Source organism: Poromitra crassiceps (assembly GCF_964638095.1).
Source record: "Poromitra crassiceps genome assembly, chromosome: 1".
Classification (NCBI taxonomy): Eukaryota; Metazoa; Chordata; class Actinopteri; order Beryciformes; family Melamphaidae; genus Poromitra; species Poromitra crassiceps.
The window spans coordinates 110,490,897-110,514,594 of NC_139623.1; the positions used below are offsets into that span (position 1 = coordinate 110,490,897).

The following is a 23,698-nucleotide window of genomic DNA, read 5'->3' on the forward strand; positions in this document are numbered from 1 at the left end:
CCCCTCACCTCAGCTGGGCAGTTTGTTTAAAGTAGAGTAATAATGTTTGGGTTACAAGATGGCCGCTCGACCAGCAAGGGAAACATGAGCTCACGCCTAATCTATGGCTGCCCTCCAAGGTGTTTCTATCCAGATGGATGATGGGCTCTCACTGCTCAGACGAGACGCAACTAACCTGAACCTGCAGGATCTCAAATGTCCTGATGGGACAGACCAGCCCGTATATCACTTTGTCCTTCTCTGGAGCAAAAGTACCTGAGGAGGCAAACATACAGTGACATGATACACCTGAGCACACCTGGTGACGTGAAATCCATTGTCCATTGCAATGTGTTTACTTAAAGGGGGACTAAACCCCCAGATTTCTGGCGAAAAGGCATGCTGCTTGATTTGTGAAAAATGCTAGTTTGTAGTTTGTTCCAATGCAAATTGACTGCAGGCACTGTTGTAAAAGAAGCAGAAGAGCGTCTCCTCTTGTCTTCACTATACTCTTTGTCTGCGCTCACACCGGAAATAGCGGAAACAGCCGCTGCGCGTATCGATAAAAACTTTTAGAGCAACATCATCATTATAAATATCAACAACTAGCCAATGCTGGTGGGCTTTACGGAAAGTAAACTGGTCATTCAGTGGCGTTTTACTCCCATGTAACTAACGTTACCCCACAGGTAATAGCTAGCGTTAGCCAGAGTAATATACTGTAGAGGAGAGAGTGGCGCCAACAGAAGCCCTAAATGCGTGACTCACGTAGCGGGGAAATAGCCAGGAAGGCGGCTTGCACTACATTTGAATGCATAAAATAAAGCTGGTAATATACAATTTGATTATTTAAAGGGGGACTAACCTCCCAGATATGTAACAAAACGGTGATTTGAAAAAACCTATGGGAAAAACCAAGAAACGACGTATCCTCTTGTCTATACTATACTCTTTGGCTGTGCTCAGCTCAGGAATTTTTTTCGGAAATCGACGCCATTACAGTTTGCCCACCGCCTCGAAAATAATTTATATGAGAGCTACAATATCTTTATAAATATCAACAACTAGCCAACGCTGGTGGCCTGTATGGAAACAGCTTTGCTCAAAATGGTTGAAAGTTATATAAATTTGGCCATTCAGTGGCGAACTAGAAATTGAATTATTTTTCTCCCATGTATGTGTGTGTGGCTTGTCTAAACTTACATTAAAAGAGACTAGTGACGCGAGGCTGGTTACCGCAGCACAGCACAATAGTCAGGACAAACGCCCCGCTCTCACGCTCATGTAATCACAATGCGAGATTTCTCCACGTCATTCCCTCATCCAACTTGCCATATACCGTGCCATGAAATCCGTTTTTAATTTTCGATTCTTGTTAAAAGTTACTGCACCTCTGATTTTTCCTCTCAGGGTGCAGCGCAGGGCAGAGCTGCAGAGCTCCCTACATCTCTCCCCCTCTCTCTGTTCCTCAGCTGCTGCGCGTGCTCCTGCAGCCTCTCTCTCTCTCTCTCTGTCCGCTGCTGTAGCCTACACGGACGCACACACGGCTTGTTTCTCTCTCTCTCTCTCTCTCTCTCTCTGTTCGGGAGCTGTCTGCGCTGTACACCGACGGACACGCGGCACACACGGCTTGTTTCGTTGTTTTTTACATACTGACAGCACGCTGTCTGTCGCTGACTGAGCAGAAAGCTACATGTCATGACATGAGTCCTGGCAGACTAACGTCAGGTGAGGGTCTGTGTGTGACTGTGTGGCTGGGGAGCCTCGGAGCTGCAGCTGCAAACACACAATAACCCCTCCCTCCCTCCAATAGGCTTGAGTTGTGAGGAGCCGGGAAAGGGTACAGGGGGAGTAGGGGAGTAACTATCTTGAAATCCCATAGTCTTTGGGGACAACGTGACGTCAGGTTGTACCAAATCTCCCATTCATTTGAGGGCAAAAAAAAGCAGTGTTCCACCCATAGAGGGCACTTATGCCAGTTATGCTGCTGAAAAATGATACAAATGGTAGAATGGCAACAGTTTGGTCTCAAATGTGGAAATTTTAACACATTCACTGCCAGCCTTTTTTTTTTTACTGTAGGTAGCTTTTGCCAGAGGGTTTTTTTGAGGATTCTGGCTCATTTTACAAGAGCCAAGGATAATTTTCTGCTTGGAGTTTGTCAACACAAAGTTCACAAAAGTACTAATAGAATGTGTGCTTTCTCTGTCTAAAAGAGTTAGTTTGTAGAGTTAGTAGTTATGTAGATATTAGCCGTTGAGTACAGCATGGTTTCAGCGTCTGAGACAAAAAGCTGAGATAATCGCAGTTTTGTGAAATTCAATATCAAACAGTCACTTTAACCATTTATTTTTGGCATCAGTGAGACATCAGACATAAACAATATAGTTCTGAACAGTAATTTCCTCCATAGCAGCACCCGCACCCCCTCTCCTTACAACTCCTCCCTCCGTGGGCGTGTCTCCGTGTTTGTCAGTCACAAGCCAGTCTCTCCTGCCTGTCTGAGCAGTGAGCAGCAGCCTCTCTCTCTGGCGGCCCCTCGTCGGCGAGCGTGGATGTGGCTTAATCCGTTCTTGGATTTTCGGTTGAGAGCTTTGACGAAGCCTTGTGTGACTCTAGGCTTATGCTGCGCGCTTCAAAGTGTGCTTTCCACCCAGTCCACCTTTGGAAGCCCCCACCGCCGTGCGCCCGTGTGAAAGGTTTTCGCCTACAGTATGAGAATGAGGCTCGTTCGCTTCTGGGTCCTCGGTTGAGCTCAGCTGGAATGCGTGCGTTTCTGGCCAAACAACACTCAATAGTCTGAGCACCGTCGCCACTCAGTGGGTCGGCGGAATGGATTGCACACGCCCGGCGGCTCTAACAGTATAATAGAAGATGCAAAAGGGCCAGATCAACGATCCACCGTCAAAAAAAAAAAAACGATTTTTTTGACGTATCCATACGTCGCTGGCAGTTAACGGTTGGATTCTGCTTGACGTATCAGTACGTCGTTGGCAGTTAACGTGTTAACCAGAATTCTTCACACACCACCCCCAAAGTCATATATATTGGTTAAAAGCTGAAAAAAAGTGTTTTGGGGGTTAGTTACACTTTAAACGTATTACACTTTCAAAAGTACATCACAAACGGACAGCCCTGCTTAAAAACGGGTCCATTGGAGTGAATGGAGATGTTGCAACTCTGCTATTATATGGATCTGGCATTAGCTAATGATCACATGGGTGGGAAAGGGGGTGTTCCACGTGACATACAGTAACAGTCGACGAAATCGGCCATTTTGGAGGCCCCCCCCCCCAAAAAGCAGGTTTGAACCCATAGAGGGCACCCTCGCTGCCTGACAATGATAGTGTGTAGAATTCTAACAGTTTAGTCACAAATGTGGAAATTTTGATCACAATCCTTCAGCAGCACACCTCAAAAGCCATATACATTGGTTTAAAGCTGAAAAGCCATATACTGTACATTGGTTAAAAGCCATATGCATTGGTTTAAAGCTGAAACAATGTTTTTTAGGGTTTAGTTAGCCTTTAAGTACATACATTACTGAAAGAAGTCAGTCTATGAGTGATTAAAGCTGCACCAGACAATATGTTTTTTCATGTAAAAATAGACCTGCAATATCAGCTGCAATAGAAAAGAGCATCTAATGCCCCCAAATCGAGACCCCAACGATTTGCTCAAGATGTACATTTGGTTGCACAATGAGTGAGACAGTTAACTCTTGCTGCCATTTGGGGCAAAATTGCCTCCTGCAGCTTTAAATGTTAACAATTTATTGTATACATTGTTTTCAACACCTCAAGGATGTAGGGAATGCTACACCCTCACTTATATATTCAAAATCATCTTACAAAACAACTCTCGTGAGCAGAGAGAGGAAGGTGCCATTGAAAAGACTAACAGGAATGGAAGCCGACAAACTTTTGCTTACCGAATATTCGGTCCCATATGATCAGAACTCCAGCATAATTCTTGTCGATGCAGTAAATGTTCCGCCCTGTAAAGGTAATGCTTACTGAAATTACTGCACTCTAACAGCAAACTACAGCTTATTTTGCCTACTAATGGAGTAGAGCTGTGCTTCCCGATCCAGTCCTCCAATAGTATTGATTGATTGACTGATTTTGATCTCACATTCTGTTTTGCTCTACGTATCAGTCTGGACTCCAATCAGTCCACAGTCATTTCAGTGGGTGGGAGTACTTGCCTTGACAGACAACTCCTTCAACCAATCAACGTTGCAAAATCCAGTCCAGAAAGGCAAAAACATATTTTCCGCCAGGAAACTCCGCCGGTGCATCCTGTTCTTGTTTAATTGTTGTTATTGTGTCTATTTCTGCAATAACTGCACTTACAGCTGTATAAACTCAACAAACGTTGACATTACTGCTTGTTGCTTGGCCAGCCGGAGAGCCATGGGAGCAGGAGAGCCATGGGAGCAGGAGAGCCATGGGAGCAGCCGGAGAGCCATGGGAGCAGCCGGAGAGCCATGGGAGAGCCATGGGAGCAGGAGAGCCATGGGAGAGAGAGAGCCATGGGAGAGCCATGGGAGCAGCCATTACAATTTTTCCACCGGCGTCCTTGACTGGCCGGTTACAATGTCCACGCCGGGCTGGAGGCCAGACGGTCCCGCAGAACGAAACAGAATGTGAGTTCACGTGACCGGACGGTTTACCAGGCTACTCAAACACTTCCTGTCCACCTGATCCAATTAAGGGCTTAACGTTGATTGGTTGAGCAGTAAAAGCGGATCTACCGGAACATGACTAGCATGAAAGTATGTGCCACCATCAGCGTTATTTCAAAGCTAACCGCTGGGGCTGGGGCACTGAACTGGGGCCTATATTTCACTCACACACATGAACACCCCCCAGGGTGATCCCCTCCACCACACACCCACCCACACACACCCACACCCACACCCACACACACCCCCACCCCCACCCCCACACACACACACACACACACACACACACACACACACACACACACACACACACACACACACACACACACACACACACACACACACACACACACACACACACACACACACACACACACACACACACAATCTCCGGGCCCAAACGGCCCCCTGCTGTCCAGGAGAAAATTCTGCCAGAAACCTCTCTCGTCTCTCCTTTCTCTCTCTGCTGTCTCAATTTCAGCTTTCCTACCATCCGTCTCAATAAAGAAGAACAAAATATATTGGACTGTCTACAGCAGTGGTTCTCAAATGGGGGTCCGTGGCACTTTGCAAGGGGGTCCGCGAAAGGTTTTCAGGAAAGTAAAAATAAAAACCTTTTTGTTGTTGCAAAAGCTTCATAGTTCAATAAAAATATTTCATGCTACCAATTTAAAAGTCAAGCACGTTACCGTGGAAACAATTAAGCTGAGCCCAAAATCACAAATCAGAATGAGGGGGTCCCTGGTATAAGGGGTCCTTGGCTGAAAAACATTTGAGAAGCTCTGGTCTACAGTACTCTCGTAATGATCTCACCATGGTGAACTCTGTGATGACTTGGTGTGTTGAGGACCCACTCCAGTGGCCCGAGGTCTCTGATGAGCTGAAGGAACATAACACACATCATCATCATCAAATCATTTAGATATAGACAACACTACTTTAAAGTAATCATCTTCAACATTGACATCATCATTGACATTTCCATGTAACTAAATGTCAATTTTGATAGACTCCACACTGTGGGAAACATTAAAGGCTGTCATTCGTATTGAAGCTGAAATATGAATACAACTGCATCCTGGGTGGTCAAATAAACACTCTCCTTTTAAAACTGAGACAAAAGCAGTTTGAATTGGAAGATAAGCCCGAGGGGCTCCTGGTGCAGCAGCTCAATGGTGCTCAGGCCTCCAGGTCAATCCTCTCCATCAAATCAAGGGGGGGCAGCCTGCTGACTAACCCTAAGGAGATAAACTACCGTTTTAGGGAATTTTACAGTGAACTCTACTCATCTAAGTGCGACGCCGCTCTATCTGATTTGAGCGACTTTTTTTTACTTTTTACACTCTTGAAACACCTAAACTTAGTGATGCTGCCAGAGAGGACTTAGACTCCGATTTCACATTGGAAGAGATCATTTCTACTATTAAATTGTTCCCTTCAGGGAAAGCAGCTGGGCCGGATGGATTTGGTGCTGAATTTAATAAGAAATTCTGCGACATTCTTGCTCCACTCCTCCTCAGAATGACATCCAGCTCTAAGGAGGACAAAGTCTTGGCTAAAACACTATATGAGGCTAACATCTCTCTCATTTTAAAAAAGGGGAAGGAAGAAGCAGACCCGGCCAGCTACAGACCAATAGCGCTCCAGAATTTTGACAGAAAGGTTATTACTAAAACGCTGGCTACCCGGCTAAATAAACATTTATCATCCATCATACATCCTGACCAGACAGGGTTCATCCCAAATAGGTTATTTTTCTTCAATGTCAGACGTCTCCTCAACACCAACGCGTATATTATATGCAGATCATAGTAAGACCAGTGGTGCAGCGATTTTATCACTTGACGCACAGAAGGCGTTCGACTCAGGTTGAGTATATGTTCGAGTCACTGCACAGATTTGGGTTTGGCGATTCATTTATATCCTGGATAAAGCTAATATATGCTAGTCCAACGTGTTCAGTTATAACCAATGGTGACAAGTCAACCAGGTTTCCATTACTTTGCTCGGTCCAGCAGGGCTGCCCTCTCTCGCCGGCCCTCTACGCCGTTGCGCTCAAGCCCCTTGCTTTAAGAATACATGGTCAACAAGATATTACAGGCCTGAAGGTTGGAGGTATTGAGACACGTATCAATTTGTATGCCGACGATGTAATATTATACCTACATAACTCAGAACAATATATCCCTCCTCTCCTGGAGTTAATCACTTCCTTCGGTAAGCTATCAGGATACACAATTAACTGGACGAAAAGTGATTTTATGCCGCTGTCTGATGTCTTTACATGTCTCATGGTTTTCTGGAAAATCTCCAATTCAAATTGGCAAAGGACCGCCTTACCTGTCTCGGCTTGACCATACCCAGAGATCCTAAACTAATATTCAAGTTGAATTTTGATGATTTTGTTTCAAGACTTAAACAATGTATAGAAAACTGGAAAATCCTCCCTATATCCATGATTGGCCGTATGAACTCGGTCAAGATTGTTTCACTTCCCAGGTTCCTCTATCTGTGTCAAAACCTTCCCATCTTTCTTACATCAGCTTTTTTCAAAGAACTGGACTCTATAATTTTGTCTTACATCTGGAATTATAGGAACCATAGAATTTCCAAAATTCACTTGCAAAAACCCAAGGAGGGCTGGCTTTACCAGTGTTAAGGCACTATTATTGGGCTGCCAATGTTAGGGCTCTAATGTTTTGGCGGTAAGGGACTCCTGGCAATTTATCTCACAGGGCTTTCCTGTGGCTAAAAATGGAGGCCAGCTCTCTTGTCAACTGCCAGCCATATTATTTTCCAAGGTAGAGACTCCTGGGGCTTTAAGAAATTTAAGTTTTGTTGTGAGAAATTCTGTTAGGATTTTGAGCCAGGTTAAGAGTGTTTTGAAAGCACCGGATGTTTCTGTTCATACACCAATTTGTTTTAATCATTCTTTTTTACCCTCACGGTCAGACAGGATTTGCCATACCTGAAGTGAGAAGGGGCTGGTTTTCCTGTACATTGATGGCCAATTTGCATGCTTTGATCTTTCAAAGAGGAAATTTGAGTTGCCGCAAACACATTTGTACAGATACATACAAATAAGACATTACGTCCGATCTAAGATTCGTGACTTTGAAGTTCTCTTAGATGAACACGCTTTTTTTGATGTTTTGTTAAGCGCCCGACACTCTTATTTCTACATTTGTATCTCTGTTCGGTGGCCGCATCGGGGCCCCAATGAGAGGATTAGAGAGGTGTGGCAGGAGGAACTTGGTGTTGACTTATCTGAAGTTATATGGGACAGGAGTCTGTCTGTGGTCCAACTCTGCTCAATGAACAGCAGGCACCAGCTCATTCAATTTAAAGTTGTTCACCGTCTTCATTATTCCAAATATAAGTTGCACAGGATCTACCCTTCTGTCTCACCACTACTGTATGTGATAGGTGTCAGGTGTCAGAGGGCACACTGTCCCATGCTTTTTGGTTTTGCCCTTTGCTATCCGGATTCTGGGCCAAAATATTTGACTGGTACTGGCCTATAAAATAACCCTTCAACCGGAGGCGGAACTTGCCATCTTCGGCTGCTCGGAATCCTCACTTCTCCTCCCTACAGCTGTGCAACAGTCTCTGACACTGGAGATGACTGTCGCCAAGCGATTCATTCTGAGTGGAAGTCTCTCTCTCATCCTTCCTTTCAGTTGTGGCTAACAGACACGGTCTCAGTTGTGCGCATGGAGAGACTCAGGTTCCAGGACCAACTCGCTTGGGAAATGTTCCACTATTTGGGAGCCGTTTCTGGCCTACTTTGAAGTAGTCAGGGGTGATGATGAGTGACTCACCCAGCTGACTTTTCATGTGATCCCATGCACATCTTTGATAAGCACACGAGCACATTACGCTGCTGGTAGCACCACACTGCTGTGTTGGAACATTAAAGATGCACTATATGTTTTTCCTTTTTCCTGTGCATGAGCGTGTTTTTGTTTTTATGTTCTGAAAACTGTAAAATAAAACTAAATGTCAATTTTGTTCCTCTATATTGCAGATTAATATAACACAATAGTAATTCAGCCCATCAACCTATATCCAGTTCATAAAAGCTTTCACGTTCGCTTTTCATATTTTCTGCCCGGTAGCTCTTTCCTGGGTAATATCCTTTGGTACACAGGAAGTGATAAGCTCCGCCCACACTGTTTGATTGACGTGCAGTGCAGAAAAACCATTGCCGTGAGCTACAGGATACATTATGTGCACATTTGATTGTGCTTATGACACAATTATTGGTGATCTTCAGATGTAGCAATTTGTAGAAGTCCCATGTATTACTGTCTGTTAGCTGCACTTAACGGTTCCCTTAAGCTTGCGACAGAGCTGGATTTGCGAGATCACGATTAATGCCATTGTTGCCATGCTGCCAGATATCAGGCTTGAGCGGTATTAAGGTATTACTGTATACCGGAGTATTTAGAAATCCCGAAGGTATGATTTTCAATACTGTCAAAACCGTTTTCTATATTTTTTTGTTCAGCCAAAATAGTCGCAAGTGTCCTTGCCTGTGCTGGGCTTAGCCTAAATTATTTTGTATTCAACATTTGTAGGATACTTTTTTTAACCTTATAATTAATAGGCAAGCCTATACGTGTTACAAGCAACACTATATTGTTTAAGACCACTTTAAACTGAACATGTTACAGGCTTGCCCATCATGGTGTCCATTCTGCTCATTTAATTGTCATTCTCCATTGAGGACATTAATGTTAACAACATTGTGCATGTAAATAGTTTTCTGAAAGTTAGAAGTTGCATTTTTTTTTTTAATTGATGGACTAATACCGTCATATACGAGGGATCAGACAAGTCAGCATTTTGGTAAACAAACCGCGTCACTGGGTGGCAATGGCAATGGGACCCTATGGAGTGTGAGCTTGAGTGTCTGACTCTAGCCGGCTGACCCTGTTTACATTTTAAAAACTGTGACAGTTCACACAACTTTAACACGACATGTAGGCTATATGTTATACATCAAACTCTTGAGCTACTTCTGCTCTCACTCAGAATGTCAAAATATAAGCGATGTGATGTATAGTTTTTGAGATATTATTAACGTTTGACTCATACTAGTTAACTGCTGTGGGGTTTCGCATTTCTGGGGGGCTGTGACGTCATGCTGATTCATCCTATACCTATACCGTATAGGGTCTAATGTCAGGAATGTATGATGGTATGAAAAAATAGATACCGCCCAAGCCTACCAGATATGTTTGAATCCAAATCCCCAGTGGTACGGACCAATCAGTGGAAGGAGGAGGCTGTGATAGAACATTCATCCAATCACCTGCCAAGTATTTGTTTTTAAATGCCTGCACTTTTCCAAACACTTTCCAAGGACGAGTTCCCCAATGGTTCTGTGTAACAAACCATCTGGCTGTGTCAGCTGGATTTGTGAGATCCCAATCGCCAGTCACAAGATCGCGCTCCAAGCTATCGGTTTAACTCTGTCCCAGCAGTCGGCCGGACCAATCGGCATTCAGATGCAGCTATGGGCGGGATTTAGGTGTGACAACTGTGAGAAGCGAGCCCATGATAGACGGTGATAGACAGATGGTTCATCCAATCACCTGAGCCACACATCCACAGGGGAGCCCACAAACAAAAGCCCCCCTACTGACTTGAGTCTCTCTCTCCCATACAACACTATTCTACTCTGTCAATAAATATCTGTAATCCATGTGCAATACCAAGCTCATTACTGCTCCTACTTATCATGCACCTTGTACATATTTTTGTTAAACAACAAATGTAGGCTACCTCACCTGGTTGTCAAGACTGTTATCTGCTACTACGGTTTATATCTTTGTCTGTTAATATCTGTGATTTTTTTTTATATTCCTTATCTTATTTGTTTATATCGTATATTTGTTCTAATTTATCACGTTACTTGAGCATGAATCACACCAAGGCAATTTCCTTGTATGTGAAAACATACCTTGGTGAATAAAGAATTCTGATTCAGATTTTTTTGAACTGCCCTGCCGTTTTCCAAACAGTTTCCAAAGACAGAGTCCCAGATGCTTCTGTGTAACAAACCATCTGGCAGCATCAGGTCAGGTCAAGTTAGACCCGTATGTTATAATACACAGATTCAGTTTTAGCTACATTTATGAAACAGACTGCAAAGGCTATTGCAGTAAGTGGATGATAGTTGGAGGACAGACTTTTTTGATGGTTATTATAGCTGACAGTTGGCAAGATTACTTTTATACATTCATACTTCTCTTAGTTGTTTTCCTGATTTAAGAGCTTTCTTATCAAGTTGTGAAGGTCCAGAAGCCATGAGAGAACAGAGAAGTAGCCAAATCTCCCTTTGAAAGAACAATATTCATGGACTGGAAGCATCACAAATACTGTGGACGAGGAAAGGTGCCAAGACAGGGAGACGTTAACAGTGCTGATAATGGTTAGACACGCACGCACGAACGTGCGCGCACACACACACACACACACACACACACCCGTACACTTGTCCAGTCCAATGTAAAGATTCATGCAACTGAATGCATTATGACTGCATTTTGTACAGTAACACAAAACAATTGAAAAATAACTATTTTCTATTCCTAAAATTTTAAGTCTTAGCTGACACACACACACCCACCCACCCACACCTACACCCACCCACCCACACACACACACACACACACACACACACACACACACACGATGTCATTAGAGATTGTGTCACACGGCACTTATTTCAGACAGATCCGGTTTCTCTCTGGGTGCGACTTTCACAGAGATTTTGATATTTCGTCGACGAGACAGACATCTCACTCTGGGGGAATGTGCGCGGCTGGACAGATTTTCTCAGTGATTCATTATTTCCATGTAATGACTCGGTCTGGAGACTGAGCCCAGGAGTTTTATCTTGAATGAAAAGGGTCTCCACCACCACACTCTGGCTCTGAGGGTGGAATGGCGCGGCGAATAGCGTGCCAATAAATTACGCAACATCAAAAAAGGTCCATAAAGGAGGCATAAATTACATCCCTTCAGAAAATTGTGACTATTATGACCGTTTTCACTAATAGTGCACTGAAAGATGGAAGGCATTCCAAATCCATTCATTCCCTCTAACGATGGCTGGGATTGTAAAAGTGATACTCCCAGTCACTTTAAAGGAGGGAGAGTGGTCATGCTTCTGTTTGGAATATTTCATAAAATCTCATTATTTTTTATTAAATGCAGGTTCCACTGCAGCCCTGGGTCTATAAAGGCTAGGCTTTAGCAGACGTTTGAACATTGGCACAGGGAAAAAGATAACTCGACATACTATTTTTCAGCCATGCATAGCAACAGCCAATGCGTAAATTCATGCACTACCACTATTGGTTATATTAATTTGATCATTGGAAGATTCATTGTTATAAAGGTTGACATGCTTTCCGCTTGGTTACACACAGGACTCCAACACATTGATCCTCATGTTAATCATTATCGACAACTTTTCTATGACAATGATAGTGTTTTATTGTTATTTTTAACTTTCATTAATCCTGACCTGGAGCACCAACACCACTGCTACCATCAAGAAGGCACACCAGAGACTGTACTTCCTGAGAGACGCTACAGAGACGCAGACACAGACGCTACAGAGTGATGAGGGCACGAACGAGCCGGTTCAGAGACAGTTTATTTCCAAGAGCCATAGCTGCGCTCAACATGCCCTAACACAGTTATCATAGATACTCTGTGCCTAATGTATAAGAATGTGCAATATGCTAAAAGTATAGCGACCGCCCTCAGTTATCTTAGATATACTGTGCCTTAATGTATATAGAATGCTCAAAAATGTGCACACAGAACCAAGTAAAGTGTCGATGCCTTAATGTATATAGAACTGTGTATATAGGACTGTGAAAATATGCTAAGTGAAATGACCGTCTCGAACGTATGTGTACAGGAGTGTACACGAAACAAACTTGAAACTAGACACTTTTTACTTTCTTTTTTTTTAACTTTTTTTTCTTTTTTTCTCACTTTTATTACCTCATACTTTTATTCACTGAACACTTTTATCCTTATTACATCGTTACTTTTTAATACCTTATCTTTATTACTTTGACTTATTGTATTGTCTTGTCTAACGCACCTAGGAAATTGCTTCAATTTCGTTGTTCTTAACTTGTTTTGTAACAGTGACAAATAAAGCTCATTCATTCATTCATTCATTCATTCATTCATTCATTCATTCATTCATTCATTCAATTTGCTCTTTTACCCAACTGAAATGTCCTAATCTTGTTTTGGAAACCTATAACCTATAGGACTTCCATAATAAGGGAATTTCTTTTGTGATATTCCTACCAGGGGAACCTACGTAGATCTATTGAATATTTTTTACATTTGCATTTATATTTTTACATTGGCATTTAACTTTTCCACAACCAAGTACAACCTTCAGATGGATCCCGTGACTTTTCCAGGTTTCCCACCACCCCCGGCAGATTGATGACGAGGTCAAGTGTTGTCTGTTTCTGTATGTACCTCGGTGTGGATCCAGAACTGGTAGAGCAGGTTGAATTGGAGGTGGACAGCGAAGACTGAAGGAGGCAGAACCAGAGCCATGGGCAGGTAGAAGATCTGAGGACGCACAAACGTCAAACTCAGTAGGACGCAACAGTTAGGATGACCTATGGCTTTTAGATAGCACACTTTATTTTTTATTTGGTAACACTTTACAATGGCCTTCTTCCAGTTTATTAACCTGAGTATTAACCTATGGAAAGGTTTAAGTACCATTTTAAGTATGAAGAGTCACACTTACTACTATACTAGTGCTGTGCACATTTCAAAGTTCATGATGTGGGCCATGTTATTCGACAGTATGCCGTTGAGTAACAGACTGAAATGAAGCCATTTAAATTCAAATGCTTCAAAATGATTATTATTATTATATTACTATTATGATTGAATCTCTATAGTATAGAAAGCTTTCAGGTGATATAACCCTCTCTCTGGCTACCATAATGGAGGCCAACAGCTCTTAAACCGCCTACAGACTGTGGAGATTTTAGCAAACTTATACGTTTATTGGAGGCCACACTGTGCGATGTTAGATCTAATAAACTTGGGTACGACGTCAGGTTTCAAGGGTTCAGACTGTACGATGACGATGCACGTCTCTCTGTCAATACCTGTCAATCAGCACGCAGGAATCAAATGTCAGCGTGCACCGCAGCTACGCATCAGTGAATGTGCGCCACAGTTGTCTGTGGTAGAGAGGTCAACAATGCACTGATAAAGCTTAGGAAGAATGGAGCCTTGCAACGTGACATTTATATGTATGGAAAAACCTCCAAGGAGGAGGAGAATGTGGACCCGCTCGTGGTTATCTACCGGTTAAAACAGCCTTTGGTGTAGTGGGGGAGAGAAGAGAAGAGAAGAGGAGAGAAGAGAAGAGGAGAGAAGAGGAGAGGAGAGAAGAGAAGAGGAGAGGAGAGAAGAGGAGAGAAGAGGAGAGGAGAGAAGAGGAGAGGAGAGAAGAGAAGAGGAGAGAAGAGGAGAGGAGAGAAGAGAAGAGGAGAGAAGAGGAGAGGAGAGAAGAGAAGAGGAGAGGAGAGGAGAGAAGAGAAGAGGAGAGAAGAGGAGAGGAGAGAAGAGGAGAGGAGAGGAGAGGAGAGGAGAGAAGAGGAGAGGAGAGGAGAGAAGAGAAGAGGAGATAAGAGGAGAGGAGAGAAGAGGAGAGGAGAGAAGAGAAGAGGAGAGAAGAGGAGAGGAGAGAAGAGGAGAGGAGAGAAGAGAAGAGGAGAGAAGAGGAGAGGAGAGAAGAGGAGAGGAGAGAAGAGGAGAGAAGAGAAGAGGAGAGAAGAGGAGAGGAGAGAAGAGGAGAGAAGAGGAGAGGAGAGAAGAGAAGAGGAGAGAAGAGGAGAGGAGAGAAGAGGAGAGAAGAGGAGAGGAGAGAAGAGAAGAGGAGAGAAGAGGAGAGGAGAGAAGAGGAGAGAAGAGAAGAGGAGAGAAGAGGAGAGGAGAGAAGAGAAGAGGAGAGAAGAGGAGAGGAGAGAAGAGGAGAGAAGAGGAGAGGAGAGAAGAGAAGAGAAGAGGAGAGAAGAGGAGAGAAGAGGAGAGAAGAGGAGAGGAGAGAAGAGAAGAGGAGAGAAGAGGAGAGGAGAGAAGAGAAGAGGAGAGAAGAGAAGAGGAGAGAAGAGGAGAGGAGAGAAGAGAAGAGGAGAGAAGAGGAGAGGAGAGAAGAGGAGAGGAGAGAAGAGGAGAGGAGAGAAGAGAAGAGAAGAGAAGAGAAGAGAAGAGAAGAGAAGAGAAGAGAAGAGAAGAGAAGAGAAGAGAAGAGGAGAGGAGATAAGAGTCTGTTTTGGGCTTTACCCATGATGTGAACTGCTGTGTGAGGGACTGTCTGAGGGCGGTGGTGAGGTTGTAGTTCTCTGAACTGTGGTGCACCTGATGGGCTGCCCACAGGATGGCCGCCTCTGGAGGAAATTACATAACACACACACACACACACACACACACACACACACACACACACACATAAATGACAACAGTGCGGGAGTCCAAGCAAAGCTCATAACAGGTTATCACAGGTTCTCCCCTACACCTTATGATCTCCATTGCAGATATGGCATCAGGAGCAAATGGCAGTCATGTCACTTTCTGCATGAGGTTCATGTACGGAACCCTCACACACATTCAGCTGCCTTTACATCATCACGACAAAATCCACACCCTCCCCAGATGAGTAACTAGACACTTTACATCAGCACAACAAGTGATTTATCTCCAGATCAACCCCCTCCCCACTCCCCAGTTGAGTAACTAGACACTTTCCTCCTCAGAAGGAGCCAGTTTGGTCCCCCTCCTGGGCAGGCTTGATGAAAAGCTGTGGCTGAGCCTGGCTGGGCATCGGGGGGGGGATTTCAGCCTGTTTCTGGGCTGCAGCTGGTTAGCGTCCAGCCTTACGTCCCAGTGCTCCAGTTGACATTCCTCTGCTGTGTTGTGATACTTGCTACATTAATATCTGTGTTACACTTCATTTTAACATCCGAAGGGAACATGCTTGTTAAGTTTCACTGGATCGCCGGGCCTTTTCCGGACCACCCCGTCTGGTGGTGTGTGTGCTTTTTGGCACCTCCCGTCCACGCTGGCTTCTTCAGCGGCGGCACATGAGAGAACAGTAACCTTGCAAATATTGCCGAACCGCAAAGACTCATATAGGCTATCTATAGTAATATACACATTACAGTAAAAGTAGCGCCAGTTATTAAAAAGTGAGGGTGGCGTTCCCTGTGGCAGCCTTGATGTGTGACGGGATTTGTGATTACGCGATGAATGATCATGACACAATTTAGCTCCAATAAAAAAGATAAAGTAGAGAGTAGAAATAGTCATGGGTATAAGCACACACACATAAACGAGCGTGCCCCACACACACACACACATATTAGCGTCGGCATGTGCGCACACACACACACACACAAGTTCACACACACACACACACACACACACACACACACACACACACACACACACACACACACACACACACACACACACAAGTTCACACACACACACACACACACACACACACACACACACACAAACACACACACACACACACACGCAGATAGACCATATAATAAATAAGCATTGCTTTATGATCTCCCATTTTGAAGCCTTGAGCTTGACATTTTCACCGTCCCCATCTTGGTTATTTGGAGCAAGAAGTGACATGAATTTGGACGAGCATAATTGACACAATGAACATCATGCAGTATAGTATAGTATGTACACATACAGCTGTATAGTATAGTATGTACACATACAGCTGTATTGAAGAAGACTTGAAACTACCGATTGACACCATCAACTTAGGAACGTGTTTCCTGAGGCCATAAATCAAGTGAGAAGTAGAGGCTCATTTTCCCAATGACTTCTATTCACCTTATTCACCACGGCCACTTTTTCTCTCTTCCGCGTTCAACGCAAACGTATTTGTTCTTCCGGTTCAGCGCTAGTTGCCTTCTGTGGCTAATATTAGCCACTAGTTAGTTATGTTATATGGCAGAAAAATGCCACTGAATGACCAAATTGATATAACTTTTAACCATTTCGAGTAACACTGTTTCCATACGGATCACCAGCGTTAGTTTGTTGTTCATAACGTGGCTATATTCATAACGTTTCTATCTCGGATGCGTTATTTCGAATCGCACATAGGTTACGCTAAAACGCACATAGGTTACGCCTCGAATCGCACGCAACCTATGTGGGTTTCAGGATGCAACAGCCTCGACTCCACTAACGTCATCTTTAGAGCACAATATTCCTGGAATGCAAGTTTAACTAAACAGTTACATGTCCTCTGCATTCTACATAAAATTAAGATATTACTTAACAAATTTACCACGAGAGGGAGGGGGTTGTTGGCACATTTACCACTGGTAAAGGGTTGTGGCACGAGGCCACAACCCTGTTGTTTTCTACAACAGCTACCAAATAATATAAAAAATACACAATTGTAACATCCAATTCATTTATTTACAATCATTACTGGTTCCAGAATACATTTATCCTTCCGCCACAGAATATAGTTCCATACACAAGATCAATGATTGCACTAAACATTTAGTTGCCTTTAAGCCAAAAAACAACTAACCTATTCCTTAACGGGATTCACAGTTATTGATACATTGCCTGTAAAAGTACAGTTATTTAAACAGTTTTCTACAACAGCCCGTTTTGGTGGTGGTGTGTTGATATCTGGTGACGGCAGAGGGCGTTTGTTTGTTTGACAGTCCCAGGTTCGGGGTCCGGGCGCTAGTCCGACCTCCCGCTAGTCGGACCTCCCGCTAGTCCGAACTCGTGACAACTCAAGCTCAGCCAGTTCTCTCTCCCCAATTTCACCATGTCGTTCTTTGTTCACTTCACCTTCATCTTCATCTAACCACTGCTCAAAACTCAATCCACCCAGTAAATCAAACGTTACTACGAAATCGGACATTTCCTTGTTACAGATCGGCCATTTCCTTGTTAAGAGATTTGTCGACTGACAGGCTAACAGTGGGCGGAGTCAGCACAGGGAGCGGAGTCAGCATCAGGGAGCGGAGTGATACTGCGGTTGGAGCCGAACTGTAGGTTGTTGTCCTATTTACCACTGTTGCTAGCCAATCAGAATCCAGTATTCACTCATGCTGTTGTAGAAGGGTTGTTTTATTTTGTATGTTACATACGTATTGACCAAGATATGTTAGTTTATGGGGGAGTAATTTTGCCACTTTAAGAGCGGAGTGTGCGCGGCCATTTTGCCTGCGGGGTTTTTGGCAAGTCAAAACGGAAATACTATTACGAAATGACGTAATGCGGAAGCGTCCATGTGTGGGCAAAGAATGAGGTGAATAGAGGGAATGCACCGACGCCACGCCCCCTCCCGAACACGCCCCCTCAGCCGGACTGAGCAGCACTGAGTGTCAAATTTCCAAAACAAACGTGGCTTCCACCAGGGGTAGTAGCGAAACCACGGCTAATATAAACGATTATCTGCTTAAATTAAAGGCAGTTGGACTCGAATGTGACCCTTACAGCTTGCCAAAGAACCAGTGGTCCATGGACGTAGACATGTGGCCAGGAATAGGGTTTCCTGACATTTATATGTACTTAATATCGACGCCGGGGAAATACACAAACCAAAGCATGAAAGCATACAAGACAAGAGCCTGGACGCGTGGTCGTACTTCAAGGCTGGATTTGTTGGCGACATTAAAGTAACGAGGACAGCAATGGATATTCTGGTTGTATGTGGAGAGGTAAATATTTATTTTATTACAACTTTTATTAAGAAAAATATAGCATACGCTGTCACTAACACACGCTAGCTTTGTTCAATCATAGTGAACACTGTCACTCATGTAACGTTATATCTGTGCAGGTAAAACACAGCCAGAGAATGAATTAGCCCTCATTGAAACCCTGGATAGCTGCAGAGAAGACCGGGACCGTTTCATTAGCTTTCGGCAGGCTGTAAAAAGATACCTCCGACGCCTTGTTGAATCTATTTTTACAGTCAATGGCACAACAGCACTTTCCCATTTTCGTTGTTTTCTCGCGGACCTGAACGCTAAACACCGTGACCCGGCAGCGCCACTGGCTTTTGACACTCACTGCAGCTGAGTGGGCGTACCCGCACTGACTGTCGCGTCCGTGACGTCACGTGCATTCCCTCTATTGAGAGGCAAAGTGAACGTCACTTCCTGCTTCAGCACTGTACCAGAGATTTTCTTGCGCAAATTTATTTTCCCATAGACATTTCGTAAAATGCTTATGAAAATAGTTGTACTTGGTCAAACCAAACGGTTCAGCTATATTTAGAATCGGGAGAGACCATAGAACATTTTGAAAAAATATTTTCTTTAAACCTGCATTTTTTTATGTTTTGGAGTGAAATGCTATGCGATCTCTCCTGTTTCTAAATATATCTGTACCGTTTGGTTTGAACAAGTAAAACTATTTTTATAAGCATTTTATGAAATGTCTATGGGAAAATAAATGGTGGATGAAAATCTCTGGTACAGTGCTGAAACAGGAAGTGACGTTCCACTTTGGCTCAGTCTCTATACAATCAGACTTCTATTTGCAGACAGTGGAGTCACCCCCTGCAGGCCATTAGAAAGAATGCAGGTTTAACGCACTTCCGCCTTGGCTCCACTCTTCATCAACGGAGCTACTCGTTGGTTTTGAATGATGTAATACTTTATTTGAAGTGAACGCATGAAAATCACATATCAAATTGAAGGTGGTTTTCATACCACAGCGATTAAGCATGCAAGCATGTAGTATACTGGCATACTTCCATCTATGCAGGCGAGGCACGCACGCACGCGCGCAGACACACGCACGTGCACGCGCACACGCACGCACACACACACACACGCACGTGCACGCGCGCACAAACACGCACACGCACACATACACACATATGCGCACACACACACACACACACACACACACACACACACACACACACACACACACACACACACACACACACACACACACACACACACACACACTCACAGCTTCACTCTCTGTGGGACTACTCCATTCTATTTTGAGAAATCATTCAAAAGCCACGTCTTGAGTGAACTCCTCTCTCACTGTTTAATAAACTTGTGAATTCTATAGAGACCGGCAGTTGTAAAACGCAATGGGGTCGCGGGTCCGCCGCACCTGAACAAACACAATGCTGAGAACGTGAAGGTGTGTGTACAGTGTGTGTCCGAACGGCCCATCCACACACACACACACACACACACACACACACACACACACACACACACACTTGGCCGCACACACTCCACCTTTTTCAATCAGCAGAAGAGGAATTCCTCAAGGCTTGGGGAAACCCCCTCGCAGCTCCCGGTGAACTACCGCTTCCAACCAATACTCCACACCTCGCTTATTTCAAATGGTTATTGCCGCATTTCAGCTGGTGTGAGAGAATAAATGTCATATGGAATGTTTTGGGTCGTGTCAATACGGTGTCAAACGGTGTGTTTTGGAGCCGGTGGAGATGGAGGCAACAGGGCGGCCTTTATTTCAAACTGTATCTGCCCTCTCAACGCCACTGACAGAAGCATGCAGCTCAGCCATAAATGTGACAGGAGGATGAGGGGAAAATGGAGAGGAGGAGGGTAGCAGAAGAGAAACAGAGAAGAGGAGAGGAGAGAGAAGAGGAGAGGAGAGGAGAGAAGAGAAGAGGAGAGAGAAGAGGAGAGGAGAGGAGAAGAGAGAAGAGAAGAGAGGAGCGAAGAGAAGAGAAGAGAAGAGAAGAGAGAAGAGGAGAGAAGAGAAGAGAAGAGGAGAGAGAAGAGGAGAGAGAAGAGAAGAGGAGAGAAGAGGAGAGGAGAGGAGAGAAGAGAAGAGAAGAGAAGAGAGAAGAGGAGAGAAGAGAAGAGAAGAGGAGAGGAGAGAGAAGAGGAGAGGAGAGGAGAGAAGAGGAGAGAAGAGAAGAGAAGAGAGAAATGAAGTGAAGAGAATTATAGCACTTCTTGCCATCTGAACCAGGGGGGGTAGGATCTGAAATGAAGTGTCCTGCTAAGAGGCATCCAGAGACATACACAGTGGATAATTCAGCCTTTGTGTGCTTCCAACAGCCTGGCTCTTATATGTTTTTCTCTTCTCACTGGAGTCCTGCTTGGCCGGGTCCAGGGCTAGGGGTGGCTAAGATTGATGCCGGTTGTCATTGATAGGAAGTAGGAACCGCTAGGCTTCACTGCAAGCCCATGTCCTCATCTCTGGACTCGGCGGGACACCGCATAGTTTGGCAGGGCCTATTCAGGAGGGAAGCCCCGTTAATGGTGAGAACCAATGCCACAGAGCCACAGAGCCTGCGTTCCCAGCAAGAGCAGAGAAACGCTATAAGGACGGCACTTCCATCTGGCCTCCAGCAGGCCTGATCTCAGGCCTGCTGGAGGGGGTGACACTTCCATCTGGCCTCCAGCAGGCCTGATCTCAGGCCTGCTGGAGGGGGTGACACGGATGACTGCATGCTAATCAGGTGAGGGACGGTACTGACACTATGGGCTCGTGCAACAGTTCCTCTCATGGGTGTCTAAAGGTGTGTGTGAGGCAGCTGGATTCGTGCGAGATCATGAGATCATGATCACATGACAAATTCATCCTACCACGCTCCAATCTATTGGTTTGAATCTGAACCACCAGTGGTTCGCATCAATCGGCGTCCTATGAGGCAGCTATACGGGTGGGCTTTGGTGTGACGCCAGCGAGAGCGAGCCCCCGTGATGGATGTGATGGACAGATGGTTTCATCCAATCACCTGCCAGGTATTTTCTGAAAGTCCCAGCCCTTTAAAAACAGTTTCCTGAGCGACTCGTTCCCAGACGGTTACGTGAAAACAAACCATCTGGCAGCGTCAGGTTAGTGTTCCATGTAAACGGCCCGTATCTACCCCAGGACCTTTATCCAATATCATCCTCTCTCTCCCAATGTTTTCTGCCAATCTTGACTTTGAACCGTCAAACAAAGGTGAGAATGTCCAAATAAAATAAAATAAATTAACCAGCGCTCCTGCTTTCCACAAAGGACAATAGACTGGCAGCAAGGTGATGTCATTGTACCATCTCATTTTGCTCTCAAGGCCAATCCATCTCCATCAAGGCAAGTGGAAATGGGTCAGGTAACATCTAACGTGCAGATGGGGAGCACAGGTGAGCGTGAGCCAGGTAGACTTTGACAGAGTCTGTTTACATACAGCCTGTCAGGAGCGCTGCTTACATAACCTGTGTCATATAAACGCCACAACCAAAGTCCTATTGAGCGCCATAAACACGCCTCCAGCAGGAAGCCTGCAGTAAGTGCCAGTGATCATCAAACAGTACAGTGAATAATGCCGTCGAAAAAGAAGTGTGACGAGACAAGGAAGAAAATCAGCGAGGGAGAGTGAAATGCAATGGACTGTCTTTAACTACTCAACCCATTCAAATATCCACCGTATGAAAGGGCTTTTACAGTTGTATCAATCAGCTGCCTAAAATCATCACCCTCTGCGATGCAGCCCTGGCACCAGCAGCGCCGGCCTTGATCTGCAGCCCTCTGACTGGTGGGATGCCCTGTCAGTCAGTGGGGTAATGGACTGTGAACAGCGTTGCAGTGTTTGGATTGGAGGGCTCTTGGATGGGGTGCCAACCTAAACAGCAAGGGCCGTACTCGGCGGGCCGGCCAGCCAACTCCCCTCCGCCGCGGCTATACTTCATGCTGTCCGCACAGCTCAGTCACACACACTAAACTAAACACACTCACCCCGGTCAGGCCCACTTACAGCCCTCGCTAACAGTGTGTTAAAAGTCTGTATGAAATGTGACGGGTGAGGTCAAATGACTCTTCTATTTGATTATGTTCGATTCATTCCACTTCTGTTCTCTCTAATTCTATTTAGTTATTCAGTTAGTTAAGTAATCCACAAAACGATATAACACAGTTGTGACTCAGTCCATCCATATCCAGTCCATGAAAACTTTTACAATTGTTGTTGTAAACAGCCAAAGTCTGGTACGTCTTTCCCGGGAAAAGTCTGTGTGATGCGTACATTTTCTGCAGCAACAACAGGTTGGAATAAACAGAAGAAGAACTTGGTAGTTAGCATGAGCAGCGATCTGGGCTGTATTATCCATAGATGGCATTAGGCGAGCAGCACCCAGGGCACCAGCCAATTACCTTGCTGTGGAGCACCCAGGGCACCAGCCAATTACCTTGCTGTGGAGCACCCAGGGCACCAGCCAATTACCTTGCTGTGGAGCACCCAGGGCACCAGCCAATTACCTTGCTGTGGGGGCACCAAATGATTTGTGGATGCTAATGTCCGTGGCTGTCATACTGTCTTTCAGAGGCTGTAGTGGACTCATGTTCAAAGTTATGGTCCTAAGCCAGTGATACTCAACTTGCGGCCCGGGGGCCAGATGCGGCCCGCGACAGGGTGCAGAGTGGCCCCCCGACCATTTTCTAATAATTTCACGTTAGTTTTAATTGTGAATTAGAATCTAATTCACAATAAAAACTAACGTGAAATAAAGTTTAACTGAGCTCCAGCTAAATTGCCAAATACCGCCGTCTGCTCGCTATCCAGGCACTTATGTATGTACTTAACCTAATTAACTTAACCTAACTAACGGTGTGCACAACATTGTCAGACTAAACTCCGGCTGACACCTCAAAAACCTACAATTCCCTACAGAAAAATCTATATTGTTTGTTTATTAACTGGCCCCTGGTCTCCTATCATTTCACGAAAGTGGCCCCCGGGCAAAGCAAGTTGAGTATCCCTGCCTTAGGTCCTAAGGCATTCATTGGTACCGACCATGACATGCTAGCTTGTCGGGAAGGGGGCTAAATAATGCTCAAAATTTTGTCTAAATTTTGGCGAGGGAAAAACTGGCACGGACATTTTCAAAGGGGCCCCGTGACCTCTCATCACAATGAATGGCTTCTATGGATATCCAAGAGTCTCCCCTTTACAGACATGACCAC

At 44.7% G+C, this 23,698-nt stretch overlaps 1 protein-coding gene across 1 annotated transcript in view; it reads right to left on the minus strand.

Annotated features, from left to right (window-relative positions):
• The window catches only part of agmo (alkylglycerol monooxygenase), a gene marked incomplete at both ends in the record, with an annotated part of 116,014 nt that overhangs the window by 53,393 nt on the left and 38,923 nt on the right, over positions 1–23,698 (minus strand). Inside the window, 5 exons of the mRNA XM_083632527.1 lie at positions 176–255; positions 3,911–3,976; positions 5,480–5,546; positions 13,193–13,288; positions 15,026–15,129. Of these exons, the coding sequence (XP_083488653.1) occupies positions 176–255; positions 3,911–3,976; positions 5,480–5,546; positions 13,193–13,288; positions 15,026–15,129 (413 nt within the window). The remainder of the gene's footprint in view (positions 1–175; positions 256–3,910; positions 3,977–5,479; positions 5,547–13,192; positions 13,289–15,025; positions 15,130–23,698) is intronic.